Here is a 15318-nt window from a genome sequence, read left to right as displayed (position 1 = left end):
AAATTACCTTTGTTGATAGTGGTCCATTCATTAATAGCATACATGAGGAATGATGCTTCAAATTGTCTTGAACACCATTACTAGATAAAGTAAAGGATGAGGGCCGAGACATCTCCAGACTCACCACTGTACAGTACATTGCTGGACGGCAGAATGCCAGGAACACTGCTCGAGGGAACATTAACAAGAGAAGTTGCCGTGGACGAACTTCTGTTAACCGTGGGGGGTGACACAGATTGGAAATAATTGAAAACAGTGGAAGGTGAAGACTGGTTAACTGGGGATGGTGGTGGAGTTGGGCTAGGTGCAGGATGGGGTGAACTGTTATTGTCTGATCGATGCTCCATAGAGTTGCTGAGTTTACTGTCTGGACCATTGAGTGCTAAAGATAGAAACATAGGACTAACAATTGTCCCATTCAAGCTATATCCTAACAAAACTGTAAGAATAACTACAATATACCTAAAATGGAAACATTAAAAATGTTACTGGATCTCTCAGTATGGAAGATTTAAATACAACATGGTAACCAAAACTTCAGAATATTACAAGATAAGCAATACGACAAAGGTAAACGATATGGTAACCTAAACATCATAATATTAAAAGATATACAATACAACAAAGATAGTCAATGTGGTGTGTGTGTGTGTTTTCTTATAGCAAAGTCACATTGGGCTATCTGCTGAGCCCATCAAATAGAATTGAACCCTTGATTTTAGTGTTGTAAATCCATAGACATACCGCTGTACAAGTAGGGAAGCAGAGAATCTGGTAACCTAAGCTTCAGAATACTACAAGATATGCAACATAACAAAGGTAGACAATGTAGCAGCCTAAACATTAGAATATTACAAGATATACAATATAATAAAGGTAGACAATATGGTAACCTAAGCTTCAGAATACTACAAGATATGCAACATAACAAAGGTAGACAATGTAGCAGCCTAAACATTAGAATATTACAAGATATACAATATAATAAAGGTAGACAATATGGTAACCTAAGCTTCAGAATACTACAAGATATGCAACATAACAAAGGTAGACAATGTAGCAGCCTAAACATTAGAATATTACAAGATGTACAATATAACATAGGTAGACAATGTGGTAGCCTAAACTTCAGAATATTATAGAATTTCAGTACAACATTGTTATACTCAAAGTTCAGTGTCTTGTTTTAAATTAATCTGAATTTAGAAACAGGGTGAACCAAACATTAAAAGTACACTTGCTTTTTTAACTTTGCAATGTAAATTTAAATGTATAAAACTCACAAAGTCACCACATTAATATGAATTGTATCATGCAAGCAGTACTTTCTTTTGCACACTACTTGCTAACTTTAATTCCATACAATAGCCACGAAACCTAATAATCTGTTTTCCCATACTATCACATGAAACACCATTTGTAACAACTTGATAGAAATATCACAATCTAAACATTAAAATGTAACAATTACATTACAACTTTACCCAGGACTCCATCACAGTATCAACCTCAACATTAAAGGGATGGAAAATTACTTTGTAACTGTATCAAAAACTCTTTCTCATGGTACCAACTGCTAATAAAGTAGTTTAACTCTGAAAGTAAAGCCATTATTTCCATAATATTGTATAAGTGAAGTCTATATATCAAATTAAAATGATTATGTATAAAATAACTGCCAAATACAAGTTAAAATGTTAAATCAAAGCTTGTTCTGTAATGTTACAACAGAAAGGGTTCACAACTAGAAAGTTTAAGGCCAATATAGAAGTACAGTGAAATATATTCTAATTTACAAACATACACAGTTATGTTTATCATGGACTATGTATTCAATTAAAAACACAACAGGATAAAAATACTACAAGCACCAACTGACTTGTAGCCTAATGAGAATCAGCCATATCTCGTTTTACTTACTCTATCAAAAGATTTAGACTATACTACTTAAACAGTGCACTTCCGAAAAACTGTTACATAGTTTATAACATTTTAAAATTCTATCAAGAAATTATCATACTTTTAGTTGAAGAACTTGTTTGGCTGGGCGGCAGCTGCAACAGCGCACGGTGTTGGAGGTAGGGGAGGTGTGACAACCATGTGGTTCGTATGATAGTTCATAGATGGAGAACTGCTACTGCTACTTTGAGAAGAGGTGCTGAAAACAGAAATGTGATATATTCACTTGTATCAAAAGAAAAGATGGTAGTTAACATTTATCAAAAGAAAAGATGGTAGTTAACATTTATCAAAAGAAAAGATGGTAGTTAACATTTATCAAAAGAAAAGATGGTAGTTAACACTTATCAAAAGAAAAGATGGTAGTTAACATTTATCAAAAGAAAAGATGGTAGTTAACATTTATCAAAAGAAAAGATGGTAGTTAACACTTATCAAAAGAAAAGATGGTAATTAACATTTATCAAAAGAAAAGATGGTAGTTAACATTTATCAAAAGAAAAGATGGTAGTTAACATTTATCAAAAGAAAAGATGGTAGTTAACACTTATCAAAATAAAAGATGGTAGTTAACACTTATCAAAAGAAAAGATGGTAATTAACACTTATCAAAAGAAAAGATGGTAATTAACACTTATCAAAAGAAAAGATGGTAATTAACACTTATCAAAAGAAAAGATGGTAGTTAACACTTATCAAAAGAAAAGATGGTAGTTAACATTTATCAAAAGAAAAGATGGTAGTTAACATTTATCAAAAGAAAAGATGGTAGTTAACACTTATCAAAAGAAAAGATGGTAGTTAACACTTATCAAAAGATGGTAGTTAACACTTATCAAAAGAAAAGATGGTAGTTAACACTTATCAACAGAGACATTTTTTGGTCACTGCTGCACTTTACACAAGGAATAACTCAGAAATGAAACTATTTGAAGTGCAGATATTTCAAACACATAGCATGTCAACAGCTGAACACTGTTGAAAGTAAATTAACACACTTTTGGTAAACATGTACTTTACAATTAAATAACTATGGCTACATGACTACTAAGCCTTTATGCATCACGCCCCTAACCACCATTCTTAAAAGCCAGGTTTCACACATGCTTATTAACAAAATACAATCACAGGCCAAATGACAACCAGGTTTCTTGAAAGTATGAAGAATCTTATTCATCTTTTAAAGATCTAACTCATGCTGGGCTGAAGTCCACTGAAAGATACCATTTGTTTCAAATTACAAGTATTGTAGTACAAAACAGAACTACAAGTGATTAATAAAACAACAAAACAGAAATGGTAACCAATAAAATTACCTTTAAAAAAATTTATAGATAGATCATTTGGAGATGTGATTGTAAAAAGCTTTTAAGATATAAAGTTTACAATCCATGTACGAAAGACCAACTTTATACAAAGTGAACTGTATAAACCACCATCTTTCAAAGGATATGTTTAATTAGCTTTAGAAGCTAAAGTAATAAAAGTAGTAACCATGAGTTTTACAGCATTTGAAAGTTTCAAAAATCCATTGTTTTCAAATAATTTCATCTATTAATAAGCAAGCACACACAAACATAACAGACTTGTAGCTTTATTTCACATGTTGATAAGTGAGTGGGAAGGTAAAATATTCCCAACCCTCAACATAAAATACAACTGGGGGAAACTATAGTAGACAATTTGGATTTTCTTCTAAGCTTATCAAAGTCAAATGTTAATAAAAACATTTCAAATATACTAATAATCTTTAAATATAAATATGACCTTAACAACAGATCAGTCCAAAGGTTTCACCAAATCCTTTTTATAAACAAATACTATAAAGCATGTCTCTTAGCAGAATTCTATAATACTCAAATATGTTACAATCATAACAGAGTGACTTTTAAAATACATTAAAGATTTCTCTAACCAGTTTACCTGTTATTTCTGGAAGGTGTCTGTTGTTTGCCTTGTATCGTACACGATGATGTTGAGTTGGATGTATGTGCTCGGATGGCTACTGGTTTTACCGGTTGAATACTCTGCAAAAATAACATGCAGGTTCAAGAAGTCTTCACAGAAATGAAATAAAAACCCTATAACCTGAGCACTTATGAAAGATCCACCTTTCAAACGTACTTGGCTTATAGGGTTTTCATTTCATTCCTACAAAAATATCCAGCTGCTCCCAGGTTTCTTTAATTACTGTTTAAATAAATCTAACAAATTCATCTACTCATCTTAATCAATAAATTCAATATTACAATCCCTCAGTAACTATGAAGATATCCTTCACACAGGTAAGTGTATCCTAATGTTTCAGGGTAATTTTTATTTTGTAATTAATGATTGATCTTATTATAAACCTTAACTGTATTTTCAAGCAAACTTTTACTGAAGTGTTAAATTTGAAGTATTCCTAAATACAGTGATAAAGTGACCAAAACAAAAGTGCCATTACAATAAAATATTAACAACAATTACAACCAATTAACAGGTAGGAAAGATTTCAAAACTATCAATTAACAGATAAAAAGTATTTTAAAACTGTGCATAAGTAACAGAATACTTAAAATGAACTCAGTAAATTTCTTTAACCAACAATATATACAGCTGTTGATATTAGAGGTAGAGTTACCTAACAATGTTACTTACCAGGGTACGAAATGGATAAAGCAGTGTTGCGTAACGTTACTTACTTAGGTATTATAAGGATGAAGTAGTGTTATGTAATAATGATACTTAACTTGGGTACTACATGAAAAAAGTAGTGTTACATAACGTTACTTACTTGGGTCCCAGATGAATGAAGTGTTATATAGTGTTACTTGGGTACTACATGAATGAAGTAGTGTTATATAACGTTAATATTAAGGTACCATATGAACGAAGTCATACAACTTTACTTACTTGGGTGCTATATGAATGAAGTGTGTTATATAATGTTACTTCAGTACCATATGAATGAAGTGTGTTATATAATGTTACTTCAGTACCATATGAATGAAGTGTGTTATATAATGTTACTTCAGTACCATATGAATGAAGTGTGTTATATAATGTTACTTCAGTACCATATGAATGAAGTGTGTTATATAATGTTACTTCAGTACAATATGAATGAAGTGTGTTATATAACGTTACTCAGCACCATATGAATGAAGTGTGTTATATAATGTTACTTCAGTACCATATGAATGAAGTGTGTTATATAATGTTACTTCAGTACCATATGAATGAAGTGTGTTATATAATGTTACTTCAGTACAATATGAATGAAATGAAGTGTTATATAATGTTACTTCAGTACAATATGAATGAAATGAAGTGTTATATAATGTTACTTCAGTACCATATGAATGAAGTGTGTTATATAATGTTACTTCAGTACCATATGAATGAAGTGTGTTATACAATGTTACTTCAGTACCATATGAATGAAGTGTGTTATATAATGTTACTTCAGTACCATATGAATGAAGTGTGTTGTACAATGTTACTTCAGTACCATATGAATGAAGTGTGTTATATAATGTTACTTCAGTACCATATGAATGAAGTGTGTTATATAACGTTACTCAGTACCATATGAATGAAGTGTGTTATATAACGTTACTTCAGTACCATATGAATGAAGTGTGTTATATAACGTTACTTCAGTACCATATGAATGAAGTGTGTTATACAATGTTACTTCAGTACCATATGAATGAAGTGTGTTGTACAATGTTACTTCAGTACCATATGAATAAAGTGTGTTATATAATGTTACTTCAGTACCATATGAATGAAGTGTGTTATATAATGTTACTTCAGTACCATATGAATGAAGTGTTATATAATGTTACTTCAGTACCATATGAATGAAGTGTTATATAATGTTACTCAGCACCATATGAATGAAGTGTGTTATATAATGTTACTCAGCACCATATGAATGAAGTGTGTTATATAATGTTACTCAGTACCATATGAATGAAGTGTGTTATATAATGTTACTCAGTACCATATGAATGAAGTGTGTTATATAATATTACTTCAGTACCATATGAATGAAGTGTGTTGTACAATGTTACTTCAGTGCCATATGAATGAAGTGTGTTATATAATGTTACTTCAGTACCATATGAATGAAGTGTTATATAATGTTACTTCAGTACCATATGAATGAAGTGTTATATAATGTTACTTCAGTACCATATGAATGAAGTGTGTTATATAATGTTACTTCAGTACCATATGAATGAAGTGTGTTATATAATGTTACTTCAGTACCATATGAATGAAGTGTGTTATATAATGTTACTTCAGTACTATATGAATGAAGTGTGTTATATAATGTTACTTCAGTACTATATGAATAAAGTGTGTTACATACTCAAACTTCTTGTAAAACAAGTTGTTTAAATAGTGTTTCATCTATTTCTTTATTTTTTAATACAAATTATCAAAACAAACAGTAAAAGGTGTACTTGATATCTGCAGGTTATATACATGCAATCAGTCTAAGAACTACAGCTTGTGTACTGTACACATCCAATGTAACACAGGTTGTTAACATACTTTGTTATCTTCAGCTGACTTGTGCCTCTTTTTTTCTTCCTCTTTCTTCTAAAAAAAGAATTTCATGTTTTATCTCAGGTTGATACACTAATAAGATGAGGGTGGGTGAATGGGTTTGGTGTTTTATGAAACAAAGCAACGAGACTATCTGTGCCAAACATCCAGTAAAAAGTTAAAATTAAAGTAAAATTATTGAAATTCATAAAAGGAAATTAAGGTAAAACAAGACAAAGTTGAATTTTTGAATTAAAATTTAAACAGCATGAAACCCAATTTCTATATCTAGTGTACAGCAGTTAGGGAGAAATTACAGTAATACTAGTTTTAAAGGACATTCTGTAACATAAGTTGAATGGTCATAACTTGCCAAGATGACTAACAGATAAGTACAAACACCTGTATTAGTCACCTGAAGTTGGCCTTTCAGTCCTGATTTCGAGTTATTTGACATTACAGCAATTTTCTAATTTCATATCAAACTAGTTGTACCTCAAAAAGGAATCATAAAAGGTATAACTTATGAATTAAAAACTTAGTATTAAAAAGGTTAATAGCCTTGTTTTTAACAAACAAGGGTACGATAGATTTTTAGCACGGAACATCAGTCTTCCTACCAAGAAGTGGAAGAGAGGACACAGAGTATATTTAGTGCCCTTGTACACTTGCTTGATGTGTGGAATAAAGGTCAGCTTACAGAAAAATATAAGCCCAAAGAACTTTACCTCAGGGACCACAGCTTCACCAATACAGAGTTCAGGATCAAGATACCTTGTTGATGGCAAAAGTGCATGCAAACAGTTTTAGAGAGAAAGAAGTTAAACCCATTGCTCTGGTCCACTTCAGTAAATGATCGAGAGCAATGTGTAGTTGCAACTCAATATACTTCATGTTCGACGACTGACATGAGATGTGAAAGTCGTCAACATAGAGCCCATTTGCAACAGTGAGAGGGAGTTGTGCAGTGATGGCATTAATCTTTATACTGAAAAGTGTGACACTCAGAACACAGCCCTGAGGGATTCATTTGAGAAAGGGTTTTCTGATTGACATTTCAAATCAAATCAGATGGTCCATGGTGGAGCGTTATCATTGGAATCCACACTGGGTGGACAAGAGGAGGTTTTTTGATTTGAGGAACCAAACAAGACTAGCATTAACCATCCTCTCTAAAGTCTTACAGAGACAGGTTGTCAAACCAATTGGAAGGTAGTTCAAAGGTATCTTGGGATCCTTCCCAAGTTTAGGAAAAGGGAGTACAATAGCATGGCACCAAGCATCAGGAAAAACATTCTCCTGCTGCCAGATCCAGTTAAAAACAATCAGAAAAATAGCAAGAGAGAGATGGCGTACCATCTCGTAATGAATATCATTTGGTCTGACTGATGTACTGCCAGACTGATGAATAGCAAGTTGAAGTTCCACCAATGTCAGGGGGTAATTATAGTCATAGAGATGATCAGCCTGAAAGGAAAGAGGCAATCGTTCTGCCCATGTTTTGATGGCTAAGAAGATGGGGGATGAAGCAGAAGTGCTAGATGCATGAAAAAAGCTTTTGCCGAGAGTACTGGCAATGCTCTGGGGGTATCAGCAACTTCCTGGTCATCAGAGACAACGACTGAAAGGGGGGCAGAAGGATAGTGGCCACTAATGTTTCGAATTTTGTCCCGTACGACTTTGGTGGAGGAAATGCAAGAGGTGTACTTAATCCAAGATTCCTTCTGGTTTTGACATCTGATCTGCTGAGCATGTTCACGGGCCTGCTGAAATGCAATGTGGTTTAAAAGTGTGGGATATCTATGAAAGGTATCCTAAGCCAATTTTTGAGCTTTTCTTGTCATGTGGCAGGCAGGCAGGATTCCACCAAAGATGAGGATACTGTGAGAAACATGTCAAGATTTTATGAATACACTGAGTAGTTGCCTGGATAACAGTCAATTACTGTTGCCACACAGTCATCTATCAATGGCTTATGCAAGATGGCAGGAGTAAGTTCTGAGGGAGTAGTGAAAAAAAGACAGTTAGCCTGGTCCAACTTCCATCGAGGCACGTGGGTCGGATGTCACTGACCAGGGTTAATCTCTTTAAAAATTATAGGAAAATGATCACTGCCCCATGGATTACCATTGACTCTCCAAGAAAAGTTAGTGAAAAGTGAAAGAGAGAAGATAGAAAGATATACAGCAGTAAAAGACTGACTAGGTGCATGAAAATATGTATGACAACCAGTATTGAAGAAAGACAGGTTGTGGTCCAAGAGCATATGCTCTATAGCACAACCCCTCCCATCAATACTAGCACAGCCCCAGAGGGGATTATGTCCATTAAAATACCCTAGGATTAAAAATGAAGATGGTAGCTGTTCAATGAAGGTATCAAGGTCTAACTGATTATCAGGAGACAGGTAGGGAGAACAAACAGTAATGGTTCAGGAGACAGGTAGAGAGAACAAACAGTGATGGTTCAGGAGACAGGTAGAGAGAACAAATAGTGATGGTTCAGGAGACAGGTAGAGAGAACAAATAGTGATGGTTTAGGAGACAGGTAGAGAGAACAAATAGTGATGTTACGACCTAAGGAAACACGAATGGCTACAACCTCCAAGGGTGTATCAACTGCCAAACACAGGGTGGGCACATGCTGATCAACCAGCAATGCCACCCCACCATTCACTCAACCATCACATGACCTGTCATTTCTATACAAGGAAAACTGCCAAAGAGTGACTGTATCAGCAGGTTTCAGAAGTGTTTCCTGTAAGGAGACAAACAGGATGAAATGAATCAATCAAATCCTTAATGTCATCTAAATTTGATCGAAAACCTCGATAGTTCCACTGGATAAGAGTGGTCAGTGTTATTTATGTGGAGGAGAATGTGGCAGGGAGTCCTTCTTGTTTGAGTCCACATTTTTTTTTTTCTTTATTGTATAAAGACCTATCAACCTCAATCATCAACTTTATTAAATATGGAGGGCACAAGATTAAGATGTTTTGCAAATGACTCTGTTGGAGGCACAGAGAGATCTGTCTGCAATCCCGCTGTGGTAGTGGAGTGGAGTGCAGCAGCATGTCTGAGCCTCTCAATAGGTGATATTATTAACAGTCTTTAAGCATTGCATCTCTTTCTCTTCTACCCATTTAGGGCAAGAAATAGAGTAAGAGAGGCAGGGGCCACTACAGTTAACATAGCTTGGCTTCAGGTTGCACTTGTAAGCATCATGGCCTCTACCACCACAAGGAGCACACACCAAAGAACCACGACATGATGTTTCTGAGTGACTAAACTACTGACACTGGAAACATCACGAGAGGGTTAGGAATATAGGGCTATACCTTACAGTTCAGATAACCTGCTTTGACTGTGGTGGGAGGATGAGGTGATGTAAACGTTAGTATCAGAACATTGGTAGGTCTGTAATTTCATCTTTATGGATGAAGATTCAGCATACCATAGTAACACCTTGGCAGGAGAAACCAGCAAGGATGTCCAACTGAGGAACGTTCTTTACATCCTTCTCAAGTATAACTCCTCTGGAAGAATTCAAAGTCACATGGGGAGTAACCTCAGTGGGTATATCCCCAATAGCTTTTGATTTTCAACTATAACTTCTCTGGAAGAATTCAAAGTCACATGAGGAGTAACCTCAATGGGTATATCCCCAATGGCTTTTGACAGAGAAGTTTGGTATACTGTGGTGAAAATGTTTCCACCAAAATGTCTCCAGAGCACAAAGTCTTTACTGACTTTGGGAGCCAGCAAGTTCTTCTAATTCCTTCTGAATGAAAATGGAGACATCTCCTCAGAAGAGGAATGGAGAATCAGAAATCAAGGTGTAGAACCTGGCTGTAATTGACTGTACAAAAAGTTGTCCATGCATGGTCATTTTCCAATGAACTGTTTTGCAATTCTTTCATTTTTTATTTATCTTGTTAGAAAGAAAGGTATCCATAACAAAGAAGCCACATTTCAGTGCCCTCTGACCCCGCCCACCATGAAGCCCCTCTGAGGGGATGCACTACAATGTCAAACAAGGACACTGCAGCAATGCCGGGTTTTGTGAGCATTATACCCAAACACTAGCAACAGATACAATGTCCACAACACCTGTTGAGAACATCAAACACTGGTACTTGCTTGACCCTAGCCCAAGTGGACCAGCCAACTGACTCTAGGGTGGCCACCCCAAGGCTGCTAGTCTACAGGAATTCAAGACCAAAGTGGTGTGTTAGAGTTGGACCCCTCAACCACAAGGATCCTCTCCTCTCCTCTCCTTCATGGATCACTATGCACAGCAAACACATAGGTAAATGTTTAGATCCCAGAGGAGGTAAAATGAAGAAACAGAACCTTCCTTGAAAGGTCCCCTTACCACGTACAGGAATCCACACTGAGGGGAACAAGAGGAGGACAGTTTGCATATACACAGGTGTCACTATATTTATACCAATAGCTATCTAATGGTTACTAGAAAAATTTAGTAGCTGACAAAATCATAGTTTATCTCATGAATGCTATAATGAAGGAATTTTTCTTTGCATAAATAGTCTGTCAAATGTAAAACAAATATACTTGAGCAGAGAATGCTGTACTGACCACCTCATACAAAGGAAACTTGCATTACCTCCTGCAGTATTCCATATATGCTTTACATTTTCTAGTACAGTGATTGCATATGATTTAAATTTCTCACTTACCTAACTAGAAATAAAATTTCGATAAGTAAGTTTTATATTCAACTTTCAAAAAATATAAATTGAGAAGGGAAAAATAATTTCCAATTCGTACATCCTTGAAATGAAACTTGACACAATACACCTGCATGGTGCAATAAAAGAATCCAGTAGCAAAAATGATTCAGTGTGAAGTGTGGAAAGTTTTCCTTAATTAATTATGCAGTAGATTAGATAATAAAGTCACTATAAAGGCCCTTGAACGTTTTTCACTATTGTTGAATTTGAGCTAAAATATTACATTTTGAAATCACTGCAGACTGAAATCTTGGACACACAGTAACTAAAGAAAAGAAACAATGATACACAAATCTTAATAAAATGTATAAATTTTAAGATTATTGAACAGAAGGAAATATGTATAACTGTCCTCACCTCACTGGCCTTGGAATGGTTTGTTAAACCTGGACTAGGCACAGGGGATCCAGAATTTGTTGATGTGGGTGTGGTAGAAAGGGCTGTAGAATTTTCATCATCTCCTAGTTAAAAAGAAACAGGAGATAGACATATCCTAAAATTGTTTTTCAATCAAAGACGTCCAACAACAATTTCTCTGTAAATAAATATAAGATCCCTAAATTTGATTATTAATTTCTTTTTTTACAAACGTTTTATTATCCATCTTAGAGTATTCCTGAGACTAAGAAATTTGCACATTTATGAAACACACAATTGGCTCAATTCTTTCCCAATTTTTTATACATTTCTATGATTTTTGGTGAAACAAAGTAATCACCAATACACATTATGTATCTGTTTACACGTTTTTTACTGTAAATATTATAGAATCAAATTTAATAAATTCATTTTTGTAATTATATGTCATTCATGAATAAAAAAAATTAAATTTCTTTACTTTATACTAGTCATGGTGCAGCAGCTCAGAAATGACTCCATGTTTTGTTTTGTAAGTACATACTTTTAACTTGTAACTCAGTCATCTTTTAACTGATTTAAGATCAAATTGGAGATTTAGACTCAAGACGTCAAACCCTTGACTGACGTAATTGACCATGCCCAAGGTATTATAGATTAATTTACTCTAATCACATATAACAGAAGTTCAATTTGAGGGTACAGATCCTGATGAGTAATAAAATCAAAACAGGTATACCTGTGTCTCATGCTTGGTACTGCTGGTACACAAAAACCAAGCTAATTTAAAAGAAAGTAAAGGTCTCATAGATTAATTTACTCTACTATTTACAAAAAGAATTAAGTGCCACAGCTATTGAGGATTCCTTCTAGTTTTATTTAATGGAGATAATTAATAATATGTCTATTGAAAATAAGTGTAAAATTACTGTTCGTATTAGAATTACATTAATGATCTCAAACATTCTCTATGTATTTATAATTTACGATGTTTTCACTTTAGGTAAGAGTTCCATAAAAAGTTTAAATATTTCTAAATAATGCACAAGCAGCAATTTGCTGATGCACAAATTAACTTTCCTTGCACATCAACCTGGGGTGCAGAGTACATAACTTTCCTTGCACATCAACCTGGGGTGCAGAGTACACACTTACTACAACAGATTCTTACTTTTGGCTAGATATTCCTGAATACCCTCTAGGTTCAGATCAGAACAGAACACATCAACCTGGGGTGCAGAGTACACACTTACTACAACAGATTCTTACTTTTGGCTAGATATTCCTGAATACCCTCTAGGTTCAGATCAGAATAGAACACATCAACCTGGGGTGCAGAGTACACACTTACTACAACAGATTCTTACTTTTGGCTAGATATTCCTGAATACCCTCTAGGTTCAGATCAGAATAGAACACATCAACCTGGGGTGCAGAGTACACACTTACTACAACAGATTCTTACTTTTGGCTAGATATTCCTGAATACCCTCTAGGTTCAGATCAGAATAGAACACATCAACCTGGGGTGCAGAGTACACACTTACTACAACAGATTCTTACTTTTGGCTAGATATTCCTGAATACCCTCTAGGTTCAGATCAGAATAGAACACATCAACCTGGGGTGCAGAGTACACACTTACTACAACAGATTCTTACTTTTGGCTAGATATTCCTGAATACCCTCTAGGTTCAGATCAGAATAGAACACATCAACCTGGGGTGCAGAGTACACACTTACTACAACAGATTCTTACTTTTGGCTAGATATTCCTGAATACCCTCTAGGTTCAGATCAGAATAGAACACATCAACCTGGGGTGCAGAGTACACACTTACTACAACAGATTCTTACTTTTGGCTAGATATTCCTGAATACCCTCTAGGTTCAGATCAGAATAGAACACATATTCCTGAATACCCTCTAGGTTCAGATCAGAATAGAACACATCAACCTGGGGTGCAGAGTACACACTTACTACAACAGATTCTTACTTTTGGCTAGATATTCCTGAATACCCTCTAGGTTCAGATCAGAACAGAACACATCAACCTGGGGTGCAGAGTACACACTTACTACAACAGATTCTTACTTTTGGCTAGATATTCCTGAATACCCTCTAGGTTCAGATCAGAATAGAACACATCAACCTGGGGTGCAGAGTACACACTTACTACAACAGATTCTTACTTTTGGCTAGATATTCCTGAATACCCTCTAGGTTCAGATCAGAATAGAACACATCAACCTGGGGTGCAGAGTACACACTTACTACAACAGATTCTTACTTTTGGCTAGATATTCCTGAATACCCTCTAGGTTCAGATCAGAATAGAACACATCAACCTGGGGTGCAGAGTACACACTTACTACAACAGATTCTTACTTTTGGCTAGATATTCCTGAATACCCTCTAGGTTCAGATCAGAATAGAACACATCAACCTGGGGTGCAGAGTACACACTTACTACAACAGATTCTTACTTTTGGCTAGATATTCCTGAATACCCTCTAGGTTCAGATCAGAACAGAACACATCAACCTGGGGTGCAGAGTACACACTTACTACAACAGATTCTTACTTTTGGCTAGATATTCCTGAATACCCTCTAGGTTCAGATCAGAATAGAACACATCAACCTGGGGTGCAGAGTACACACTTACTACAACAGATTCTTACTTTTGGCTAGATATTCCTGAATACCCTCTAGGTTCAGATCAGAATAGAACACATCAACCTGGGGTGCAGAGTACACACTTACTACAACAGATTCTTACTTTTGGCTAGATATTCCTGAATACCCTCTAGGTTCAGATCAGAACAGAACACATCAACCTGGGGTGCAGAGTACACACTTACTACAACAGATTCTTACTTTTGGCTAGATATTCCTGAATACCCTCTAGGTTCAGATCAGAATAGAACACATCAACCTGGGGTGCAGAGTACACACTTACTACAACAGATTCTTACTTTTGGCTAGATATTCCTGAATACCCTCTAGGTTCAGATCAGAATAGAACACATCAACCTGGGGTGCAGAGTACACACTTACTACAACAGATTCTTACTTTTGGCTAGATATTCCTGAATACCCTCTAGGTTCAGATCAGAATAGAACACATCAACCTGGGGTGCAGAGTACACACTTACTACAACAGATTCTTACTTTTGGCTAGATATTCCTGAATACCCTCTAGGTTCAGATCAGAATAGAACACATCAACCTGGGGTGCAGAGTACACACTTACTACAACAGATTCTTACTTTTGGCTAGATATTCCTGAATACCCTCTAGGTTCAGATCAGAATAGAACACATCAACCTGGGGTGCAGAGTACACACTTACTACAACAGATTCTTACTTTTGGCTAGATATTCCTGAATACCCTCTAGGTTCAGATCAGAATAGAACACATCAACCTGGGGTGCAGAGTACACACTTACTACAACAGATTCTTACTTTTGGCTAGATATTCCTGAATACCCTCTAGGTTCAGATCAGAATAGAACACATCAACCTGGGGTGCAGAGTACACACTTACCAACAGATTCTTACTTTTGGCTAGATATTCCTGAATACCCTCTAGGTTCAGATCAGAATAGAACACATCAACCTGGGGTGCAGAGTACACACTTACTACAACAGATTCTTACTTTTGGCTAGATATTCCTGAATACCCTCTAGGTTCAGATCAGAATA

At 35.4% G+C, this 15318-nt stretch overlaps 1 protein-coding gene across 1 annotated transcript in view; it reads right to left on the bottom strand.

The window, feature by feature from the left end:
* The window catches only part of LOC143226980 (CCR4-NOT transcription complex subunit 3-like), a 70381-nt gene that overhangs the window by 20223 nt on the left and 34840 nt on the right, over window positions 1-15318 (bottom strand). The window contains exons 8-13 of the mRNA XM_076458529.1: window positions 11612-11715; window positions 6508-6555; window positions 3883-3986; window positions 2036-2158; window positions 1326-1398; window positions 8-382 (exon numbers count right to left, since the gene is read on the bottom strand). Of these exons, the coding sequence (XP_076314644.1) occupies window positions 8-382; window positions 1326-1398; window positions 2036-2158; window positions 3883-3986; window positions 6508-6555; window positions 11612-11715 (827 nt within the window). The remainder of the gene's footprint in view (window positions 1-7; window positions 383-1325; window positions 1399-2035; window positions 2159-3882; window positions 3987-6507; window positions 6556-11611; window positions 11716-15318) is intronic.

This window comes from Tachypleus tridentatus, chromosome 9 (genome assembly GCF_004210375.1).
Source record: "Tachypleus tridentatus isolate NWPU-2018 chromosome 9, ASM421037v1, whole genome shotgun sequence".
Classification (NCBI taxonomy): Eukaryota; Metazoa; Arthropoda; class Merostomata; order Xiphosura; family Limulidae; genus Tachypleus; species Tachypleus tridentatus.
This window is presented reverse-complemented; position numbering and strand designations above follow the sequence as displayed.